Source organism: Ylistrum balloti, unplaced genomic scaffold (assembly GCF_031769215.1).
Source record: "Ylistrum balloti isolate Yb309-2 unplaced genomic scaffold, AGI_CSIRO_Ybal_v1 Utg370448, whole genome shotgun sequence".
NCBI lineage: Eukaryota > Metazoa > Mollusca > Bivalvia > Pectinida > Pectinidae > Ylistrum > Ylistrum balloti.
Genome location: NW_026782298.1, coordinates 1177092 through 1199173, shown reverse-complemented (window position 1 = coordinate 1199173; position 22082 = coordinate 1177092). Strand labels below are relative to the sequence as shown.

At 41.8% G+C, this 22082-nt stretch overlaps 1 protein-coding gene across 1 annotated transcript in view; it reads left to right on the top strand.

Moving 5' to 3' along the window:
• Nucleotides 1-18955, top strand: part of LOC132554879 (centrosomal protein of 152 kDa-like) — a 73886-nt gene extending 54931 nt beyond the window's left edge. Inside the window, 10 exon segments of the mRNA XM_060219207.1 lie at nt 782-1401; nt 6007-6258; nt 6735-6842; nt 7111-7347; nt 8373-8468; nt 9835-11174; nt 13509-13704; nt 15074-15149; nt 15520-15670; nt 17331-18955. Coding sequence (XP_060075190.1) covers nt 782-1401; nt 6007-6258; nt 6735-6842; nt 7111-7347; nt 8373-8468; nt 9835-11174; nt 13509-13704; nt 15074-15149; nt 15520-15670; nt 17331-18612 — 4358 coding nt within the window. The 3' untranslated portion in view covers nt 18613-18955.
• Nucleotides 18956-22082: the final 3127 nt, after the last annotated feature.

Sequence of the window (22082 nt, the reverse complement as noted above, 5' to 3'; positions counted from 1 at the left end):
GTGTGGTAGTTTTGTAAAGTTATGTCCCTTGTGTGGTAGTTTTGTAAAGTTATGTCCCTTGTGTGGTAGTTTTGTAAAGTTATGTCCCTTGTGTGGTAGTTTTGTAAAATTATGTCCCTTGTATGCTATTTTGTAAAGTTATGTCCCTTGTGTGCTATTTTGTAAAGTTACGTCCCTTGTGTGTAAGTTTTATAAAGTTATGTCCCTTGTGTGGTAGTTTTGTAAAGTTGTGTCCCTTGTGTGGTAGTTTTGTAAAGTTATGTCCCTTGTATGCTATTTTGTAAAGTTATGTCCCTTGTGTGCTATTTTGTAAAGTTATGTCCCTTGTGTGCTATTTTTTAAAGTTACGTCCCTTGTGTGTTAGTTTTATAAAGTTATGTCCCTTGTGTGGTAGTTTTGTAAAGTTATGTCCCTTGTGTGGTAGTTTTGTAAAATTATGTCCCTTGTATGCTATTTTGTAAAGTTATGTCCCTTGTGTGCTATTTTTTAAAGTTAAGTCCCTTGTGTGTTAGTTTTATAAAGTTATGTCCCTTGTGTGGTAGTTTTGTAAAGTTGTGTCCCTTGTGTGGTAGTTTTGTAAAGTTATGTCCCTTGTGTGGTAGTTTTGTAAAGTTATGTCCCTTGTGTGGTAGTTTTGTAAAGTTATGTCCCTTGTGTTTTAGTTGTATAGAGTTATGTCCCTTTGTTAGTTTTATAAAGTTATGTCCCTTGTGTGGTAGTTTTGTAAAGTTATGTCCCTTGTGTGGTAGTTTTATGAAGTTATGTCCTTGACATGTTACAGCAAAAGAAGAGTGGACAGCACAGCGTCGTTTGTCATTTGAAAGTGAACTCAAAAAACAGCTACAGACAGAAAGGGAAGTCATTGAATCAAAACTAACTGCAGATTACACGAAACGCTTAGAAACAGAACGGTCAAAGTGGCTTGAAGAAAACCAAGCCGAGATGAGGCGATCATTGGAGCGGGAAAAATCACGGGCAAAGACAAAGTCAGAGCTAGATGTAGAAACTGCCGTGAAAAAGGAAGCCGAAAAATGGAAGAAGACAATGGAGGACACAGTGAAGAAGAAGGTAGATGAGGAGTTGAGGAAAAAAGTTGAGGAGGAAATGGTAAAGAAAGTTGATGAATTGAAGAAGGAGTTGGACAGAGATGTAGCGGAGCAAGTTGATAATGGAATCAAATTAAAGTTAGAGCAGGTCAAGCTCAAATTGGAGGAAGAAATCACAGCAAGATTGGAGGAAGAGGTCAAGGTTAAATTAGAGGAAGAGGTCAAAGTTCGCCTGGTTGATGCAAGAAAAGACTGGGAGGAAAATAATGAGATAGAAACACAGAAAAAGATTCACAATGAAAAAGAGAAATGGAACAGGAAGAAAAGTAATGAAATCCAGGAAAAACTGGAGGAGGTGAGTGTTGTGTTCATGTACAGGGTGTGAGACTGGTGGAACAGGGGATGGGAGGGAGTAGATGTACAGGGTGTGAGATTGGTGGAACAGGGGATGGGGGTGGACTAGGTGTACAGGGTGTGAGATTGGTGGAACAGGGGATGGGAGGAAGTAGATGTACAGGGTGTGAAAGTGGTGGAACAGGGGATGGTGAACAGGGGATGGGGGTGGACTAGGTGTACAGGGTGTGAGATTGGTGGAACAGGGGATGGGATAGAGTAGATGTACAGGGTGTGAGATTGGTGGAACAGGGGATGGGAGGGAGTAGATGTACAGGGTGTGAGATTGGTGGAACAGGGGATGGGAGGGAGTAGATGTACAGGGTGTGAGATTGGTGGAACAGGGGATGGGAGGGAGTAGATGTACAGGGTGTGAGATTGGTGGAACAGGGGATGGGATGGAGTAGATGTACAGGGTGTGAGATTGGTGGAACAGGGGATGGGGGTGGAGGTGTACAGGGTGTGAGGACAGGGGATAGGAGTAGTACAGGGTGTGAGATTGGTGGAACAGGGGATGGGGGTGGACTAGGTGTACAGGGTGTGAGATTGGTGGAACAGGGGATGGGATGGAGTAGATGTACAGGGTGTGAGATTGGTGGAACAGATTGTGAGATGGTGGAACAGGGGATGGGAGGGAGTAGATGTACAGGGTGTGAGATTGGTGGAACAGGGGATGGGTTGGAGTAGATGTACTGGGTGTGAGTTTGGTGGAACAGGGGATGGGGGTGGAGTAGATGTACAGGGTGTGAGATTGGTGGAACAGGGGATGGGATGGAGTAGATGTACAGGGTGTGAGACTGGTGGAACAGGGGATGGGAGGGAGTAGATGTACAGGGTGTGAGATTGGTGGAACAGGGGATGGGAGGGAGTAGATGTACAGGGTGTGAGATTGGTGGAACAGGGGATGGGGGTGGACTAGGTGTACAGGGTGTGAGATTGGTGGAACATGGGATGGGATAGAGTAGATGTACAGGGTGTGAGATTGGTGGAACAGGGGATGGGAGGGAGTAGATGTACAGGGTGTGAGATTGGTGGAACAGGGGATGGGATGGAGTAGATGTACAGGGTGTGAGATTGGTGGAACAGGGGATGGGAGGGAGTAGATGTACAGGGTGTGAGATTGGTGGAACAGGGGATGGGAGGGAGTAGATGTACAGGGTGTGAGACTGAGTGGAACAGGGTGTGAGATTGGTGGAACAGTGGATGGGAGGGAGAAGATGTACAGGGTGTGAGATTGGTGGAACAGGGGATGGAACAGGGGATGGGAGGGAGTAGATGTACAGGGTGTGAGACTGGTGGAACAGGGGATGGGATGGAGTAGATGTACAGGGTGTGAGACTGGTGGAACAGGGGATGGGAGGGAGTAGATGTACAGGGTGTGAGACTGGTGGAACAGGGGATGGGATGGAGTAGATGTACAGGGTGTGAGATTGGTGGAACAGGGGATGGGGGTGGACTAGGTGTACAGGGTGTGAGATTGGTGGAACAGGGGATGGGACAGGGTGTGAGATTGGTGGAACAGGGGATGGGATGGAGTAGATGTACAGGGTGTGAGATTGGTGGAACAGGGGATGGGATGAAGTAGATGTACAGGGTGTGAGATTGGTGGAACAGGGGATGGGATGGAGTAGATGTACAGGGTGTGAGATTGGTGGAACAGGGGATGGGAGGTAGTAGATGTACAGGGTGTGAGACTGGTGGAACAGGGGATGGGATGGAGTAGATGTACAGGGTGTGAGACTGGTGGAACAGGGGATGGGATGGAGTAGATGTACAGGGTGTGAGATTGGTGGAACAGGGGATGGGAGGAGTAGGTGTACAGTGTGAGATGGTGGAACAGGGTGTGAGTAGATGACAGGGTGTGAGATTGGTGGAACAGGGGATGGGATACAGGGTGTGATGGGGGAGGGAGTAGATGTACAGGGTGTGAGACTGGTGGAACAGGGGATGGGAGGGAGTAGATGTACAGGGTGTGAGACTGGTGGAACAGGGGTGTGATGGGGGGGATGGGATGGAGTAGATGTAGGGTGTGACTGGTGGAACAGGGGATAGGTGTACAGGGTGTGAGACAGGTGGAACAGGTGATGGGAGAGTAGATGTACAGGGTGTGAGACTGGTGGAACAGGGGATGTGAGAAACCTGATGGTACACAGGTGTTAGTAGTTATTGAGTGTACAGGGTGTGAGACTGGTGGAGTACACAGGGTGTGTGTTAGGTGTTAGGGTGTGAACCTGATCAGTACACAGCTGTGTTAGGTGTTATTAAACCTGATCAGTACACAGCTGTGTTAGGTGTTATTAAACCTGATCAGTACACAGCTGTGTTAGGTGTTATTAAACCTGATCAGTACACAGCTGTGTTAGGTGTTATTAAACCTGATGTACACAGCTGTGTTAGGTGTGTATTAAACCTGATCAGTACACAGCTGTGTTAGGTGTTATTAAACCTGATCAGTACACAGCTGTGTTAGGTGTTATTAAACCTGATCAGTACACAGCTGTGTTAAGGTGTTATTAAACCTGATGTACACAGCTGTGTTATGTTATTAACCTGATCAGTACACAGCTGTGTTAGGTGTTATTAAACCTGATCAGTACACAGCTGTGTTAGGTGTTATTAAACCTGATCAGTACACAGCTGTGTTAAGTGTTATTAAACCTGACCAGTACACAGCTGTGTTAGGTGTTATTAACCTGATCAGTACACAGCTGTGTTAGGTGTTATTAACCTGATCAGTACACAGCTGTGTTAGGTGTTATTAAACCTGATCAGTACACAGCTGTGTTAGATGTTATTAAACCTGATCAGTACACAGCTGTGTTAGGTGTTATTAAACCTGATCAGTACACAGCTGTGTTAGGTGTTATTAAACCTGATCAGTACACAGCTGTGTTAGGTGTTATTAAACCTGATCAGTACACAGCTGTGTTAGGTGTTATTAAACCTGATCAGTACACAGCTGTGTTAGATGTTATTAAACCTGATCAGTACACAGCTGTGTTAGATGTTATTAAACCTGATCAGTACACAGCTGTGTTAGGTGTTATTAAACCTGATCAGTACACAGCTGTGTTAGGTGTTATTAACCTGATCAGTACACAGCTGTGTTAGGTGTTATTAACCTGATCAGTACACAGCTGTGTTAGGTGTTATTAACCTGATCAGTACACAGCTGTGTTAGGTGTTGTTAACCTGATCAGTACACAGCTGTGTTAGGTGTTGTTAACCTGATCAGTACACAGCTGTGTTAGGTGTTGTTAACCTGATCAGTACACAGCTGTGTTAGGTGTTGTTAACCTGATCAGTACACAGCTGTGTTAGGTGTTATTATACCTGATCAGTACACAGCTGTGTTAGGTGTTGTTAACCTGACCAGTACACAGCTGTGTTAGGTGTTGTTAACCTGATCAGTACACAGCTGTGTTAGGTGTTGTTAACCTGATCAGTACACAGCTGTGTTAGGTGTTATTAAACCTGATCAGTACACAGCTGTGTTAGGTGTTATTATACCTGATCAGTACACAGCTGTGTTAGGTGTTGTTAAACCTGATCAGTACACAGCTGTGTTAGGTGTTATTAAACCTGATCAGTACACAGCTGTGTTAGGTGTTGTTAACCTGATCAGTACACAGCTGTGTTAGGTGTTATTAAACCTGATCAGTACACAGCTGTGTTAGGTGTTATTAAACCTGATCAGTACACAGCTGTGTTAGGTGTTATTAAACCTGATCAGTACACAGCTGTGTTAGGTGTTGTTATACCTGATCAGTACACAGCTGTGTTAGGTGTTATTATACCTGATCAGTACACAGCTGTGTTAGGTGTTGTTAACCTGATCAGTACACAGCTGTGTTAGGTGTTATTAAACCTGATCAGTACACAGCTGTGTTAGGTGTTATTAAACCTGATCAGTACACAGCTGTGTTAGGTGTTGTTAAACCTGATCAGTACACAGCTGTGTTAGGTGTTATTATACCTGATCAGTACACAGCTGTGTTAGGTGTTATTAAACCTGATCAGTACACAGCTGTGTTAGGTGTTATTAAACCTGATCAGTACACAGCTGTGTTAGGTGTTATTATACCTGATCAGTACACAGCTGTGTTAGGTGTTATTATACCTGATCAGTACACAGCTGTGTTAGGTGTTATTAAACCTGATCAGTACACAGCTGTGTAAGGTGTTATTAAACCTGATCAGTACACAGCTGTGTTAGGTGTTATTAAACCTGATCAGTACACAGCTGTGTTAGATGTTGTTAACCTGATCAGTACACAACTGTGTTAGGTGTTATTAAACCTGATCAGTACACAGCTGTGTTAGGTGTTGTTATACCTGATCAGTACACAGCTGTGTTAGGTGTTATTATACCTGATCAGTACACAGCTGTGTTAGATGTTGTTAACCTGATCAGTACACAGCTGTGTTAGATGTTGTTAACCTGATCAGTACACAGCTGTGTTAGGTGGTATTATTTTTGTTGATGTTTATAATTTAGGATTTGTTAAAGGACTTTAAAGAAGATAACAGCCTTACAACATGTTTCTGTAATCATTTTTGTATCAAGGAGAGGCTGTCTCTACAAGGAGAACAAGAGAAACACTTGAGGGAAAGACTAGAGAAAGAACAAGCCAAGTGGGAGGGTACATTTCAGGAACGAGTTGCTGAGGAAAGGGCCAAATGGACCATGGAACAGTCGCTGAAAAACCAACAGATACTGGACCAGGCCAAACAGATGTGGGAGGAGTCTCATGAACTTAGTGTACAGAAAATCCAGGACTCCATGGAGGAGCAGATTCAGGAGAGGATTTCTGCTGAGGTACACGAGGAGAGAAAAATCACTTCCTCTGGAAACATGTGATTAAAGTTCTGGTGTAGGATACTGTGTAACACTGATATGATCAATAACAGTGATAAGTAGGTCTCCTTACAGTTAAATAGCTTGTTCAAAGTGGAAAGGCAAAAAGTCTCTCTGCAGTTGCCTGATTACTGTATTAGTAGCTTCTACCATATAGAAAAGTTTGTAATGATGATAGATTTACATCTTATTTCCAATATGGAACTGATGTTTATACACATGTACAATGTAAACGTATAAACTTGACACTGTCACATAAATATCATATTTAGAGCAATATCACAGATATGTGCCATGTTACGTATTCAAATCCTGACTTTAATACACGGAATTCAAAGTATAAAGTAGTGTCTGCAGGTACGATGTTGTAAATGGTTCAACATGGATGTTTGATGTTTTAATGAAAATGTATGGATAAAACGAAGATAATTTTACAGGTGTCTCTGGCTATAGAGGAGGCACGGACAGACTGGAGTCGGGAGAAGGACCAGGAAGTGTCCGCTAATATTACCTCCTCAGAACTCTCCAATAGTGTGCTTAAAGAGGTATGTTTTTTAGAGTAGAGCTGTAACAGCACATTCAGTGTCGGTGAAACTCATGACTTGATCTCCTGTCTGGATGATCTTTAGTATTTCCATATGAAAAGCTTCTGACACTTATATCGTAATAAATGAAATGGGAAATACTTTTGTGTCCAGATTTGGTAGTTTAGGAAAAAAGTCATTCTGAAGCAATGTGTTAGTAATTAAATCTATTGCAATACATCTATGATACATTGTGACTCTAAATGTCTATTTTTTGATAATTGTAAAGGAGATTGAAGTTCTAAAGTCTCAGACTGGTCGTCTGCAACAAGAGTTGAAACAGAGAGAGGATGCCTGGCAAACACAACGAGCTGAACTGACCCGCCTCAAGGATGGGGAGAGAAAGCGGGCAATGGAAGAGATACAAGATCAGTGTGAAAGAGATCACCAAAAATTTACAGCGGAACACCACGATACGCTAACACAGGCGCTGAGAGCTGCCCGCGAACAACATTCACGGGAAAAGGTAGGTCATCGCCACACACTAACACAGACACTGAGAGCTGCCCATGAATAACATTCACAGGAAAAGGTAGGTCATCGCCACACACTAACAAAGATGCTCAGAGCTGTCTGTGAACAACATTCACGGGAAAAGGTAGGTCATCCCAACCAATAACACAGGCGCTGAGAGCTGTCTGTGAACAACATTCACATGAAAAGGTAGGTCATCCCAACACACTAACACAGGCGCTGAGAGCTGCCTGCAAACAACATTCACAGGAAAAGGTAGGTCATCGCCACACACTAACACAGGCGCTGAGAGCTGCCCGCGAACAACATTCACAGGAAAAGGTAGGTCATCGCCACACACTAACACAGGTGCTGAGAGCTGCCCGCGAACAACATTCACAGGAAAAGGTAGGTCATCGCCACACACTAACACAGACACTGAGAGCTGCCCGCGAACAACATTCACAGGAAAAGGTAGGTCATCACCACACACTAACACAGGCGCTGAGAGCTGCCCGCGAACAACATTCACGGGAAAAGGTAGGTCATTGCCACACACTAACACAGGCACTGAGAGCTGCCTGCGAACAACATTCACGGGAAAAGGTAGGTCATCACCACACACTAACACAGACACTGAGAGCTGTCCACTAACAACATTCACGGGAAATGATAGGTCATCGTTGGTTTTCTAAAGCACATGTTTTTGTACCTTTTGAAAACTTGAGTGAAAGACATACCATATACCTCAACCACTTATAGCGTCACTTCTATGTAACTCATAGATATATAAAAATGTTAACACAGGCCTAAATTTTCAATTTCTTTATTTTAGAAGTGTGTTCAATAAAAACAATTTCATAATGTTGCTATAGAGACAGTGGGATTTGGATTTCTTTTTCTTAATGTTTTTGTTGTTTTGAAGGCTAAATAAATATTTTGAAATATAATGTCACCAACTGAGATGACCAATGATTTGTTTTATGTGTTGTCATATTTGTGATTAGCTCAGTAACAGCAGTGAGGACTGTTTTGTAGGCTGACCTGGAGCGAAGATACTCAGAGGAGGTAGAGTCGCTGAAGATGAAGGAATCTCGCCTACAGGAAAAATTGAAGAGTTTAGGGATAGAGGAGGTACTGTATCAAAATCTAGGGAAACAGGAGGTACTGTATCAAAATCTAGGGATACTGAAAGTACTGTGTTAGTGTCTAGGGATACAAGAGGTGTTGTGTTAGTGTCTAGGGTTACAGGAAGTACTGTGTTAGTGTCTAGGGTTACAGGAGGTGTTGTGTTAGTGTCTCGGGATACAGGAGGTGTTGTGTTAGTGTCTAGGGATACAGAAGGTGTTGTGTTAGTGTCTAGGGATACAGGAAGTACTGTGTTAGTGTCTAGGGATACAGGAAGTACTGTGTTAGTGTCTAGAGATACAGGAGGTGGTGTGTTAGTGTCAAGGGATACAGGAAGTACTGTGTTAGTGTCTAGGGATACAGGAGGTACTGTGTTAGTGTCTAGGGATACAGGAAGTAATGTGTTAGTGTCTAGGGATACAGGAGATGGTGTGTTAGTGTCAATGGATACAGGAAGTACTGTGTTAGTGTCTAGGGATACAGGAAGTACTGTGTTAGTGTCTAGAGATACAGGAGGTACTGTGTTAGTGTCTAGAGATACAGGAGGTGGTGTGTTAGTGTCAAGGGATACAGGAAGTACTGTGTTAGTGTCTAGGGATACAGGAGGTACTGTGTTAGTGTCTAGGGATACAGGAAGTACTGTGTTAGTGTCTAGAGATACAGGAAGTACTGTGTTAGTGTCTAGGGATACAGGAGGTACTGTGTTAGTGTCTAGGGATACAGGAAGTACTGTGTTAGTGTCTAGGGATACAGGAGGTACTGTGTTAGTGTCTAGGGATACAGGAAGTACTGTGTTAGTGTCTAGGGATACAGGAGGTACTGTGTTAGTGTCTAGGGATACAGGAAGTACTGTGTTAGTGTCTAGAGATACAGGAAGTACTGTGTTAGTGTCTAGGGATACAGGAGCTACTGTGTTAGTGTCTAGGGATACAGGAGGTGTTGTGTTAGTGTCTAGGGATACAGGAAGTACTGTGTTAGTGTCTAGGGATACAGGAGGTACTGTGTTAGTGTCTAGGGATACAGGAAGTACTGTGTTAGTGTCTAGGGATACAGGAGGTACTGTTACATATCGCTTTTACTGAGAAATGATATAGATAGTCAGCCTACTGTAATTTACACTTTTGATGTTTTTTTTTCATGCTCCTTTGTTGCTTTTATTCAAAAAAGTAATTTTGTTTAAGTCACCAGAACATGAACATGTTTCCTATGGATTTAAGTTTGAGGAACTCTCCCAAAAATAAAAAAAATTGTTAAGAATGGTGTTATTGGGAGGGTACGTAACAACTGGTAAAATGTGAAAAACCAAACAATGTGAAGTAGACTATGTTATAGACTAGATGTGGGATCTTCATGCCAGTTTTGTGTGTTTCAGCCCACACACCAGCGAGCCATTGAGAAAGAGCGTGATATGTTTGAAAAAGAAAAATGGCGACTGCAACAAGAAGTACAGGAAAGAGATGCATTGTTGGAAAAAGCTGATGTTCACCTGTCACAGGAAGTAGATAAATTGCGAGCGGAACTTGAGTCAGCATACCAACAGAGATTGGAAGCAGAGACTGCCAGCCTGAAACAGAAATTTGACCTGGAGTCAAATCGTCCAGAACAAAGGGAGATAATAATGGATAAAACAGCAGTGTTAGAAACAGAAATAAAAAAACTGAAAGATGAAAATAACAAAATTTGTAGAGAAAATCAGAACCTGTTATTAGAACTTGAGACGTTAAAAAGTGAGAATCAGAAAAACTTAATGGCATTACAAGTACTTCAAACTGAAAAGGACATCAGTGTTGAAGAAAACAACAATGTAAAGGTCGAAGTTCAAAAGGTCAAGGCTCAAATGTTTGAAGAGACAAAGCGATATGTGAAGGAAGTTCAGAACTTGAATTCAAAGATGGCTGAACAATCCCAAGTACTTAGTGAGTTCCAGGCTCAAAAGGATGAACTGATGTCTGCCAAAGTTGTCTGTCAGACGCTGGTTAATAAGAATGAGTCCCTTCTAGCTGAAAAACAATCATTGATGGAAGAGAAAGAAAAAATACTTCTTGAATTAGAAAATGTAAAAAGTGAAAATGAAGACCTTAGCAAGCTTAAGTTTGAAATTGAGAAACTTCACATTGAGGCAGAAGTGTTCACAAAGCTACGTGCTGAAGTAGAACGTCTAGAGACAGAGAATGAACAGATCAGTCACCTCAGGGCAAACATTGAGCGACTGGAGGCTGATAATGCAGGTATGAACAAGCTGAGGGCTAAAGTGGCCAGACTGGAGGCAGAGACTGACACAATGAGTCAGCTGAAAATTGAGGTGGCACAACTCCAGGCTGAGAACACTAATATCACTGCCCTACGGGCTGAAATGGATAGGCTTCAGACAGAGGTTGAGGAAGTCAGCAAACTTAGGACTGAAAAACAAAAATTAGAGAAGGAAAACAAAGGCATAGCTGATATGGAGGCGGAGATTGGACGCCTGACCTTGGAGGTAGAGAATGTCAGTCAGCTAAGGTCAGAGGTTGAGAGGTTACAGTCAGAGATGACAAAACACCAGGACAAGGTCACCAAGGTAGAGGGGGAGAAAAGTCGACTTGTGGATAATATCCGAGACATGGAATCAGCATATCGTCGGGACATGGTCAGTCAGAAACAACGTCAAGAGGACACCAACAGCAGGCTAAGACAGGCAGAAAAACATCTGGCTGATGCCAAACAGCATTACAGGTAATCTTCAACACAAATAACTACAAGTTATCCTCAACACATACAAAAATCATGGTTATTAAATATCTATTAGCGTAAGAATAGCCATCGGCAACAGTCTTCCTTACTTTAGTATCCTCAAATGCTAACTTATGTGACAAAACCTGCCATTGTTATGCTGTAGCTGTCAGATGTGAACTATAAGCCCAGACGTAGAAACTTAAAGACTGACATCTGGTTCAGGACTGATAAAGATTGTGATAACAAACAAAACAGTCACACTATAATCTTTCTTGGTAAAGTTCATAAAAGTTCAAAAGTTATACCACTAAAGTGTTACATAGATATCAGTATTATAAGGATGTTGTGAGATGTTGCCTGTATGTGTAAAGGTAGCCATTCTGTAACCAAGGATTACATGAAATGAAACCAAGATCTGAGACAGTATTATCACCTATGGACAGGGCACAAGAGAATTTTTTTGTGTGAAAAAGAATGAAATGAAACTGGTTGAAATTTCAGTAGTCTTAAGTCCTGTAAGGATAAATCAGTTGTATGATGTAGCATTGCTGACGAGTCCTAGAAGGACAAAACAGCTGTATGATGTAAATCACTGACGAGACCTAGAAGGACGAAACAGCTGTATAATGTAACATCACTGACGAGTCCTAGAAGGACGAAACAGCTGTGTGATGTAGCATCACTGACGAGTCCTAGAAGGACGAAACAGCTGTGTGATGTAGCATCACTGACGAGTCCTAGAAGGACGAAACAGCTGTGTGATGTAGCATCACTGACGAGTCCTAGAAGGACGAAACAGCTGTGTGATGTAGCATCACTGACGAGTCCTAGAAGGACGAAACAGCTGTGTGATGTAGCATCACTGACGAGTCCTAGAAGGACGAAACAGCTGTGTGATGTAGCAACACTGAGGAGTCCTAGAAGGACGAAACAGCTGTATGATGTAGCATCACTGACGAGTCCTAGAAGGACGAAACAGCTGTGTGATGTCCTAGACAGACGAAACAGCTGTGTGATGTAGCATCACTGACGAGTCCTAGACAGAAGAAACAGCTGTGTGATGTAGCATCACTGACGAGTCCTAGAAGGACGAAACAGCTGTGTGATGTAGCATCACTGACGAGTCCTAGAAGGACGAAACAGCTGTGTGATGTAGCATCACTGACGAGTCCTAGAAGGACGAAACAGCTGTGTGATGTAGCATCACTGACGAGTCCTAGAAGGACGAAACAGCTGTGTGATGTAGCATCACTGACGAGTCCTAGAAGGACGAAACAGCTGTATGATGTAGCAACACTGACAAGTCCTAGAAGGACGAAACAGCTGTATGATGTAGCATCACTGACGAGTCCTAGAAGGACGAAACAGCTGTATGATGTAGCATCACTGACGAGTCCTAGACAGACGAAACAGCTGTGTGATGTAGCATCACTGACGAGTCCTAGACAGACGAAACAGCTGTGTGATGTAGCATCACTGACGAGTCCTAGACAGACGAAACAGCTGTGTGATGTAGCATCACTGACGAGTCCTAGAAGGACGAAACAGCTGTGTGATGTAGCGTCACTGACGAGTCCTAGAAGGACGAAACAGCTGAATAATGTAACATCACTGACGAGTCCTAGACAGACGAAACAGCTGTGTGATGTAGCATCACTGAAGAGTCCTAGAAGGACGAAACAGCTGTATGATGTAACATCACTGACGAATTCTAGAAGGACGAAACAGCTGTGTGATGTAGCATCACTGACGAGTCCTAGAAGGACGAAACAGCTGTGTGATGTAGCATCACTGACGAGTCCTAGAAGGATGAAACAGCTGTATGATGTAACATCACTGACGAATTCTAGAAGGACGAAACAGCTGTGTGATGTAGCATCACTGACGAGTCCTAGAAGGACGAAACAGCTGTGTGATGTAGCATCACTGACGAGTCCTAGAAGGACGAAACAGCTGTGTGATGTAGCATCACTGAAGAGTCCTAGAAGGACGAAACAGCTGTATGATGTAGCAACACTGACGAGTCCTAGAAGGACGAAACAGCTGTATGATGTAGCATCACTGACGAGTCCTAGAAGGACGAATCATCTGTATAATGCTGTTTTATTCCTAATTGAACTACAGTGTACACTTACTGAAATGTTATTTTCTTGCATGTGTTTTGTACAATATCACAATGTTAGACACTTTCTTTTTAATATGTTATTTATTTAATTCATTCCTCAATCTATTTACCGTATAAAAACCAGTATTGGAATCCACACTATAGAATGTATATCAGCATTCCTCAAACAATTCCTGTGTTTGAATTATTGTCATGATGTTACTGTTTAGGTCCCAGATTGACAAGCTCAAGAAGTCCCTGGAGATGGAAAACAACATGGCCATGGAGACCATGAAGAACAAGATGGTGGAGATGCAGAAGGCACATTTGGTGGCACTGGACAGCATGAAGAAACAGTATCGATCAGAGATGGAGAAGGTCAAGGCAGAGCGACCTCCAAAGGACCTCAACACTGCAGAAGTACAGGTACAGTTACAAGGGTGATTTCTCCTACAAAAGTACAGGTATAGTTACAAGGGAGATTTCTCCTACAGAAGTACAGGTACAATATAGTTATAAGGGAGATTTCTCCTACAGAAGTACAGGTACAATATAGTTACAAGGAAGATTTCTTCTACAGAAGTACAGGTACAATATAGTTACAAGGGAGATTTCTCCTACAGAAGTACAGGTACAATATAGTTACAAGGGAGATTTCTCCCACAGAAGTACAGGTACAATATAGTTACAAGGGAGATTTCTTCTACAGAAGTACAGGTACAATATAGTTACAAGGGAGATTTCTCCTACTAAGGGAGTTTCCACTACAGAAGTACGGGGATTGAGTACAACATTACAGGTACTAAGGGGATTTCCCCTACAGTCATACAGGTACTGAGGGGATTTCCCCTACTATCGTACAGGTACTGAGGGGATTTCCCCTACAGCCATACAGGTACTGAGGGGATTTCCCCTACAGTCGTACAGGTACTGAGGGGATTTCCCCTACAGCCGTACAGGTACTGAGGGGATTTCCCCTACAGCCGTACAGGTACTGAGGGGATTTCCCCTACAGCCGTACAGGTACTGAGGGGATTTCCCCTACAGCCGTACAGGTACTGAGGGGATTTCCCCTACAGTACAGGTACTGAGGGGATTTCCCCTACAGCCGTACAGGTACTGAGGGGATTTCCCCTACAGTCGTACAGGTACTGAGGGGATTTCCCCTACAGCTGTACAGGTACTGAGGGGATTTCCCCTACAGTCGTACAGGTACTGAGGGGATTTCCCCTACAGCCGTACAGGTACTGAGGGGATTTCCCCTACAGCCGTACAGGTACTGAGGGGATTTCCCCTACAGCCGTACAGGTACTGAGGGGATTTCCCCTACAGCCGTACAGGTACTGAGGGGATTTCCCCTACAGCCGTACAGGTACTGAGGGGATTTCCCCTACAGCCGTACAGGTACTGAGGGGATTTCCCCTACAGCCGTACAGGTACTGAGGGGATTTCCCCTACAGTCGTACAGGTACTGAGGGGATTTCCCCTACAGCCGTACAGGTACTGAGGGGATTTCCCCTACAGTCGTACAGGTACTGAGGGGATTTCCCCTACAGTCGTACAGGTACTGAAGGGATTTCCATAACATTAAGGGCTGGTATTACTCTACTCAGTGAGTTTGTTTAAGAATCTGTTTGGCTACTTTGTGTATTTGTGTTGATTCCCAATATGTAACAGTTTAATAGGTTGTGATAGTAATCATGTCTCTGATGGTAATCTTCTCGGCTTGTTAGTAAACTTTCAGGAAATGTTGCCATAGAAACGGATGTTATGATTGTTGAATTTCTGTCACCAGACCGACTCGGAGGATGATGAGCAGGGAGTGATGGAACTCAGGGAACAGTACCTGGATACTGTTAACAAGATTAAAGGTGAGGATTTATCATTCAGCATTAAAGTCAAAGAAAATCACCCCAGATCAAGGTTTAAAATCAAGGCAAATCACCCCAGTACAAGGTTTAAAATCAAGGCAAATCATTCCAGTACAAGGTTTAAAATCAAGGCAAATCATTCCAGTTTCATTCCAAATGTCTATTTCTTGTTAGAATACAGCTGAGATGTAACAATATTGATATGCTGATGTTACTGGTGTTATGGTGATGATGATGAAGGACGAAACAGCTTTATGATGCTCTGTTTGGCTCTACCGTTTCTTACTCTAAATTATAAAAAAGTGCTATTCACTTGTGAATCATTTGTTCAATCTTTGATTTATTTAAAACTAATGGTATTGTGTTGTAGATGATGTTATGCGACACATCACAGAGACAAACATGCGTGCAGCTGAAACTGTCAGGTGCGAGATGGCTCAAGAACGCAACACCACACTCACAGAACTCAAACGCATCTACATGGAAAATGTTCGCAAAATACTCCAAAATGAAATCATGGGGTAAGTGTATACAGTGAAATTCAAGTATAACACTGAAGTCAGTAACAGGTCAGTCTTCTTTGATCAAGAAGGACCACAGATTCTTAACATTTCATCACAAACCACAGATTTGTATCACTTCATCACAAACCACAGATTTGTATCACTTCATCAAAAACCACAGATTTGTAACATTTGATCACAAACCACAGATTTGTATCACTTCATCACAAACCACAGATTTGTATCACTTCATCACAAACCACAGATTTGTAACATTTGATCACAAACCACAGATTTGTATCACTTCATCACAAACCACAGATTTGTATCACTTCATCACAAACCACAGATTTGTATCACTTCATCACAAACCACAGATTTGTATCACTTCATCACATACCATTTGAACAGATTTGTATCACTTCATCACAAACCACAGATTTGTATCACTTCATCACAAACACAACAGATTTGTAACATTTGATCACAAACCACAGATTTGTATCACTTCATCACAAACCACAGATTTGTATCACTTCATCACAAAACACAGATTTGTATTTGTCACAAACCATTTGTATCACACAAACCACAGATTTGTAACATTTGATCACAAACCACAGATTTGTATCACTTCATCACAAACCACAGATTTGTATCACTTCATCACAAACCACAGATTTGTAATATTTTCATCACAAACCACAGATTTGTATCACTTCATCACAAACCACAGATTTGTAACATTTGATCACAAACCACAGATTTGTAACATTTGATCACAAACCACAGATTTGTAACATTTGATCACAAACCACAGATTTGTAACATTTGATCACAAACCACAGATTTGTAACATTTGATCACAAACCACAGATTTGTAACATTTGATCACAAACCACAGATTTGTAACATTTGATCACAAACCACAGATTCGTAACATTTGATCACAAACCACAGATTCGTAACATTTGATCACAAACCACAGATTTGTAACATTTGATCACAAACCACAGATTTGTAACATTTGATCACAAACCACAGATTTGTAACATTTGATCACAAACCACAGATTTGTAACATTTGATCACAAACCACAGATTTATATCACTTCATCACAAACCACAGATTTGTAACATTTGATCACAAACCACAGATTTGTAACATTTGATCACAAACCACAGATTTGTAACATTTGATCACAAACCACAGATTTATATCACTTCATCACAAACCACAGATTTGTAACATTTGATCACAAACCACAGATTTGTAACATTTGATCACAAACCACAGATTTGTATCACTTCATCACAAACCACAGATTTGTAACATTTGATCACAAACCACAGATTTGTAACATTTGATCACAAACCACAGATTTGTATCACTTCATCACAAACCACAGATTTGTATCACTTCATCACAAACCACAGATTTGTATCACTTCATCACAAACCACAGATTTGTATCACTTCATCACAAACCACAGATTTGTATCACTTCATCACAAACCACAGATTTGTATCACTTCATCACAAACCACAGATTTGTATCACTTCATCACAAACCACAGATTTGTAATATTTTCATCAGAGGCTTGATAAGCTGAACCTTGACCTTTGGTCAGGATAACAATAGATATGTGAGATATATAAGAACACTTATACATTTTCAGGGCCAACATTGAAGCCAAGCTAGCTGATATCGAACAGGCTTTGGATGTCATTTCCTTTGATAAACCATTGTCAAGGTCATTGAGTCCTGGGTCCTCAAGGTCATCAACACCAACACCAACAAGAGAGGTGGAGGTGACACGCATCCATGACACTCAAGGGTCAGGGGTCAGTAATGGTGTGTACAGTGGGCCTATTGGCGGTGCTGACCAGAGGAGGGTTCCTAGGTCTGTACAAACTGATCGTTTCTCACACAATGGGAACAGCTCACCGAAAAATGGTGCCCGCTCTGACAAAACATATGGTAAACAGCGTGGAGACAATCGCAGAACACCAATAGAACGGACCCAGACTGCGAATAATTCAGAACGCCAAGATAATGGTCAGTCTTCGCAATATACCCAGAATGGTAAAACTACTGAACACCACAACACTGGGTCAATGCTTCCTCCTAAAACTCGGGTCACCAGAGGTCACACCAAGGAAGTGAAATTTAGCCGTTCTGTGGAGGAACGTCACAATCGCACTAAAAGTTTGCCTGGCTCTCGTATAACCAGTAAAAACAAGCTAGTGAGCTTTCGTACAGTGTCTCCTATCTCGTCCAGTGATAACTCCGACCCAGAGACGTTCATCACCACACGTCAACGCAAGGCTGACCACAGTGACAACAGACTTCCAAGTCGTTTTTTATCTCCATCTAATGAACCACGATTAGCATCTTTATCCAATTCTTCCTTTGAAGCTGTTGACCCCCGACCTCAGACGGTACCACTTCACGGAGCCCTCTATAAAACTGTGTCTGAGCCGGAGCTAGGCTCAGAACAGCCACGTACAGACTACAGCTTTGGTAACTACAAATACACTTCGTTGAGGGATGGCTTGTCCAAATACCGCTCTACCTCTCCCACCAAGGACAGCACAAGTGCATCACATGATGACCTTCGAGGGTACAACGAACCCGAGCTGGAGATGTTAGACCACAAGTCCTACAGTATCGATGTTGGTCTAAATACATTAGGGCTGGGCTGGACCTCACCACATAAGTTTAATCCCTCCCCAGAGCGTCTGAACACCAGTAGTCATGATGCTGGAGAGTCACCTGTAGGCACACCCAGGAGAGGTCATAAGGTCAATGAGAAAAGGTCACAAAGTTCAGGTCCTCGAAGCCGTGAAGTCACGAAATCTGCACCTTGGGATATTGAAAAGCGTTACTATAATTACCGATACCAACAGCCCGTTAAACATCTTGTAGAGAAGTACCAGGGTTTGGGCTTGAAAGACTAAATGATGCTGAACTTTTTATGAGCTGAGCTAATTATCTGTATGGATTGTTATCATTATAACCTAGTTCACATAGTCAATACTTAGTGAATGGTTCAGTGAAGGGGCCTCTTTAGTGTAGTTTTGTAGTTTATGGTTCAGTGAAGGGGCCTCTTATTGTAGTTTTGTCCTTGAAATATTAGTGTATGGTCTCTGAGCATGATTAGAGGAATATAAAATATTAGAGTACATGTCTATCTTGTTCTAACTTATGCTAACAATGGCCAGTTTATATTCATATTTGGTTTACAATCCTCTTAAGAACACATGTATAATGTAAGGATGAGTTGTTTATGTCAAAATAGTTTTTTAGGAGTATTGTTTTTTTTCTTTTTTTTTATGTTTGAATGAAACCATGAAATCCTAATGACGTTGAACAGGAAATGAAGTAGAAAAGTCTGTTTTGTGACTTCTAAGAAATTTTCAGTAAGTGATATCTCAGCAATCCTGTTCCTGTGCAAGTTTCAGGAGCACCTGAGCTTGTGTTTGTGTTTTCCTTTTTTTCTTTTTCTCTTCTCCTTTTTTTGGGGATGGGGGAGGGAGATATGGGGGAGAGGTTAGAAGGTTAGGTTTTAATGGATGAAAGTTAATCATTGTCTTGTAACAGAAGAATTATTATATAAAACATGGATTGTCCTTAATAATGTACTGATGAATTGATTGTAAAAATTTTACCTCAGTGGGAGTTTGTGACATTGAAAATGTTGGGGTGAAGAAAACATCTGTGATATATACATAGTTTTGTATGGAAACATACAGAAAATCTTTTTCATTTTTTTTTTTCTGAATCTTTTTGTTGGTAGAAGCATGGTTAATATTTGTGTAATAGGGATAATTTTAGGTTTCAAATTTCAATGTTAAACAGACTGTTTTGTCATGAAGTATAATCAGTCTTGACAGGCTTCAGTAGACATATATAAGTTTATAGACAACTGTAGATATAAAACTCAGGAAGACTTTTTCTCTCTGTGCTGTAGGATCATCATCAGTAGGTAAAGAGGCGGTGTTTTATTCCTAGTTATATACAATGTATATATAGATATACAGTAGTGGAAATATAAACATAGTGTCTTCCTTAATAGTGTAAGGAGAGTATTACAATGATCAGTAGATCATGCTGCAGTTCTGTGTTATGTAGAATTTTTCAGTATTACAATGTGTAATGTGTATTAGTATGTGCACCAGGCCTTCAACACTGTGTACTAGGCCTACAACACTGTGTACTAGGCCTACAACACTCTGTATTAGGCCTACAACACTGTGTACTAGGCCTTCAACACTGTATTAGGCCTACAACACAGCGTATTAGGCCAACAACACTGTGTACCAGGCCTTCAACACTGTGTACTAGGCCTACAACACTGTGTACTAGACCTACAACACTGTGTACTAGGCCTACAACACAGTGTATTAGGCCTACAACACAGTGTACAAGGCCTACAACATGTTGTACTTGACCTGCAACACAGTGTATTAGGCCTACAACACTGTGTACTAGGCCTACAACACAGTGTACTAGGCCTACAACACAGTGTATTAGGCCTACAACACTGTGTACTAGACCTACAACACTGTGTACTAGGCCTACAACACAGTGTATTAGGCCTACAACACTGTGTACTAGGCCTTCAACACTGTGTACTAGGCCTACAACACAGTGCACTAGGCCTACAACACAGTGTACTAGGCCTACAACACAGTGCAATAGGCCTACAACACAGTGCACTAGGCCTACAACACGGTGCACTAGGCCTACAACACGGTGTACTAGGCCTACAACACTGTGCACTAGGCCTACAATATGTTGTATAGTTATAAGTAATGTCTAATTTAGTTGGTCTATTTCTAGCTTGCTTTATAAGAACAAGTAATTGTTATGATGAAATCATATTTTTGTAACTTACAACTGCACGGGTTAGCTGTCTTGCCTTATAAATCCAGCCGGATAAGACACAGTGGTAAATTTACTGTATAGATATCATGTCAAACAGTACAACATTTGTAATAGTTGTGTAAATTCGATCTGGTGCAAAATCTTAACACATTCCATAATTAGAGTTGTCTCCCCTCCATATAATAGAAAAATTATTTTTTAACCTTTATAAAAATGACATTCTATAGGAATTCTCATTGTTATATTCCTCCTGTATACCTGTATGTAAGTAAGAGACTCAGCTGGTTCTACCTTGATCTCTGGTGTTTCCGTCCAATTGGTGATTGTGTACAGAGTGATGTTGATTTTTAACCATCACTGTATTTATCAGCTCCAGCTTCTGATACTGTAGCAGCAGCTGTACTCAATATTTATACAAAACTCCTTCCAAAAATTGACTTGTTGTCTCATCACTATTTTCCATCTTTAATTTGGTATCATATGACTTTTTATTTAAAAGATTGGATATTTCATCACTTGTATGTAATAAAGTCTTGGTAAGTTACAGTGAGTGAACAGAAATGTATTACATGGTCTAGTCGTTGGCTTTCTGGAGGAGGATGTTGTTATTAATAGTTTGTATGAGTTGTCTAAAACCTTACTATATTTAGGTTGTCTCCCTTAGACCTACTCTCAGAATAACGAGGTGTGCAAACCTACTATGTCTTTGAGAAAGACTCCACTCTACCAAGCTGTTGTCTACAAGAGATTTTCCGATGATGGACTGGCGTCAGGGACACTTTTCAAAGGGGAGGTAACTATGTTAGCCAATGATACCTCCCTGTGTGTAAGAGAGTTCTACAATGATGGACTGGTGTCAGGGACACTTTTCGAAGGGGAGGTAATTATGTTAGCCAAGGATACCTCCCTGTGTGTAAGAGAGTTCTATAATGATGGACTGGCGTCGGGGTCACTTTTCGAAGGGGAGGTAACTATGTTAGCCAAGAATACCTCCCTGTGTGTAAGAGAGTTCTCCAATAATGGACTGGTGTCAGGGACACTTTTCGAAGGGGAGGTAACTATGTTAGCCAAGAATACCTCCCTGGTAATTTCGACTTGTATATGGCTAGACATATGTTCAGTATTACACTGACAGTGATGATAAAGTGCAGACTATAACACATGTTACTTCACCATTACTGTGTGTAATATCAGTATGGTCTTCTGGAGTGAGGAGACCAACTTCGCACTTACCGAATTCAGGGACACAAACTTAGGTGGTTAACCAAGTGTGTCAGAGTGAGGCAAGACTAGGTTCAGACAGCACAAGTGTACACTATGTGTGCCAAAGTGAGGCTAGACTAAGCTCAGACAGCACTAGTGTACACCCAGTGTGTCAAAGTGAGGCTAGACTAGGCTCAGACAGCACTAGTGTACACCCAGTGACTAGACATTAAACTCTGCAACAGCACATACCTGTATTCAGTATGTCAAAGTTAAAAATAGACAAGGCTAAATTAGCACTAAGATTAAGGTCGCTCTATACCTATAAAACAGACTC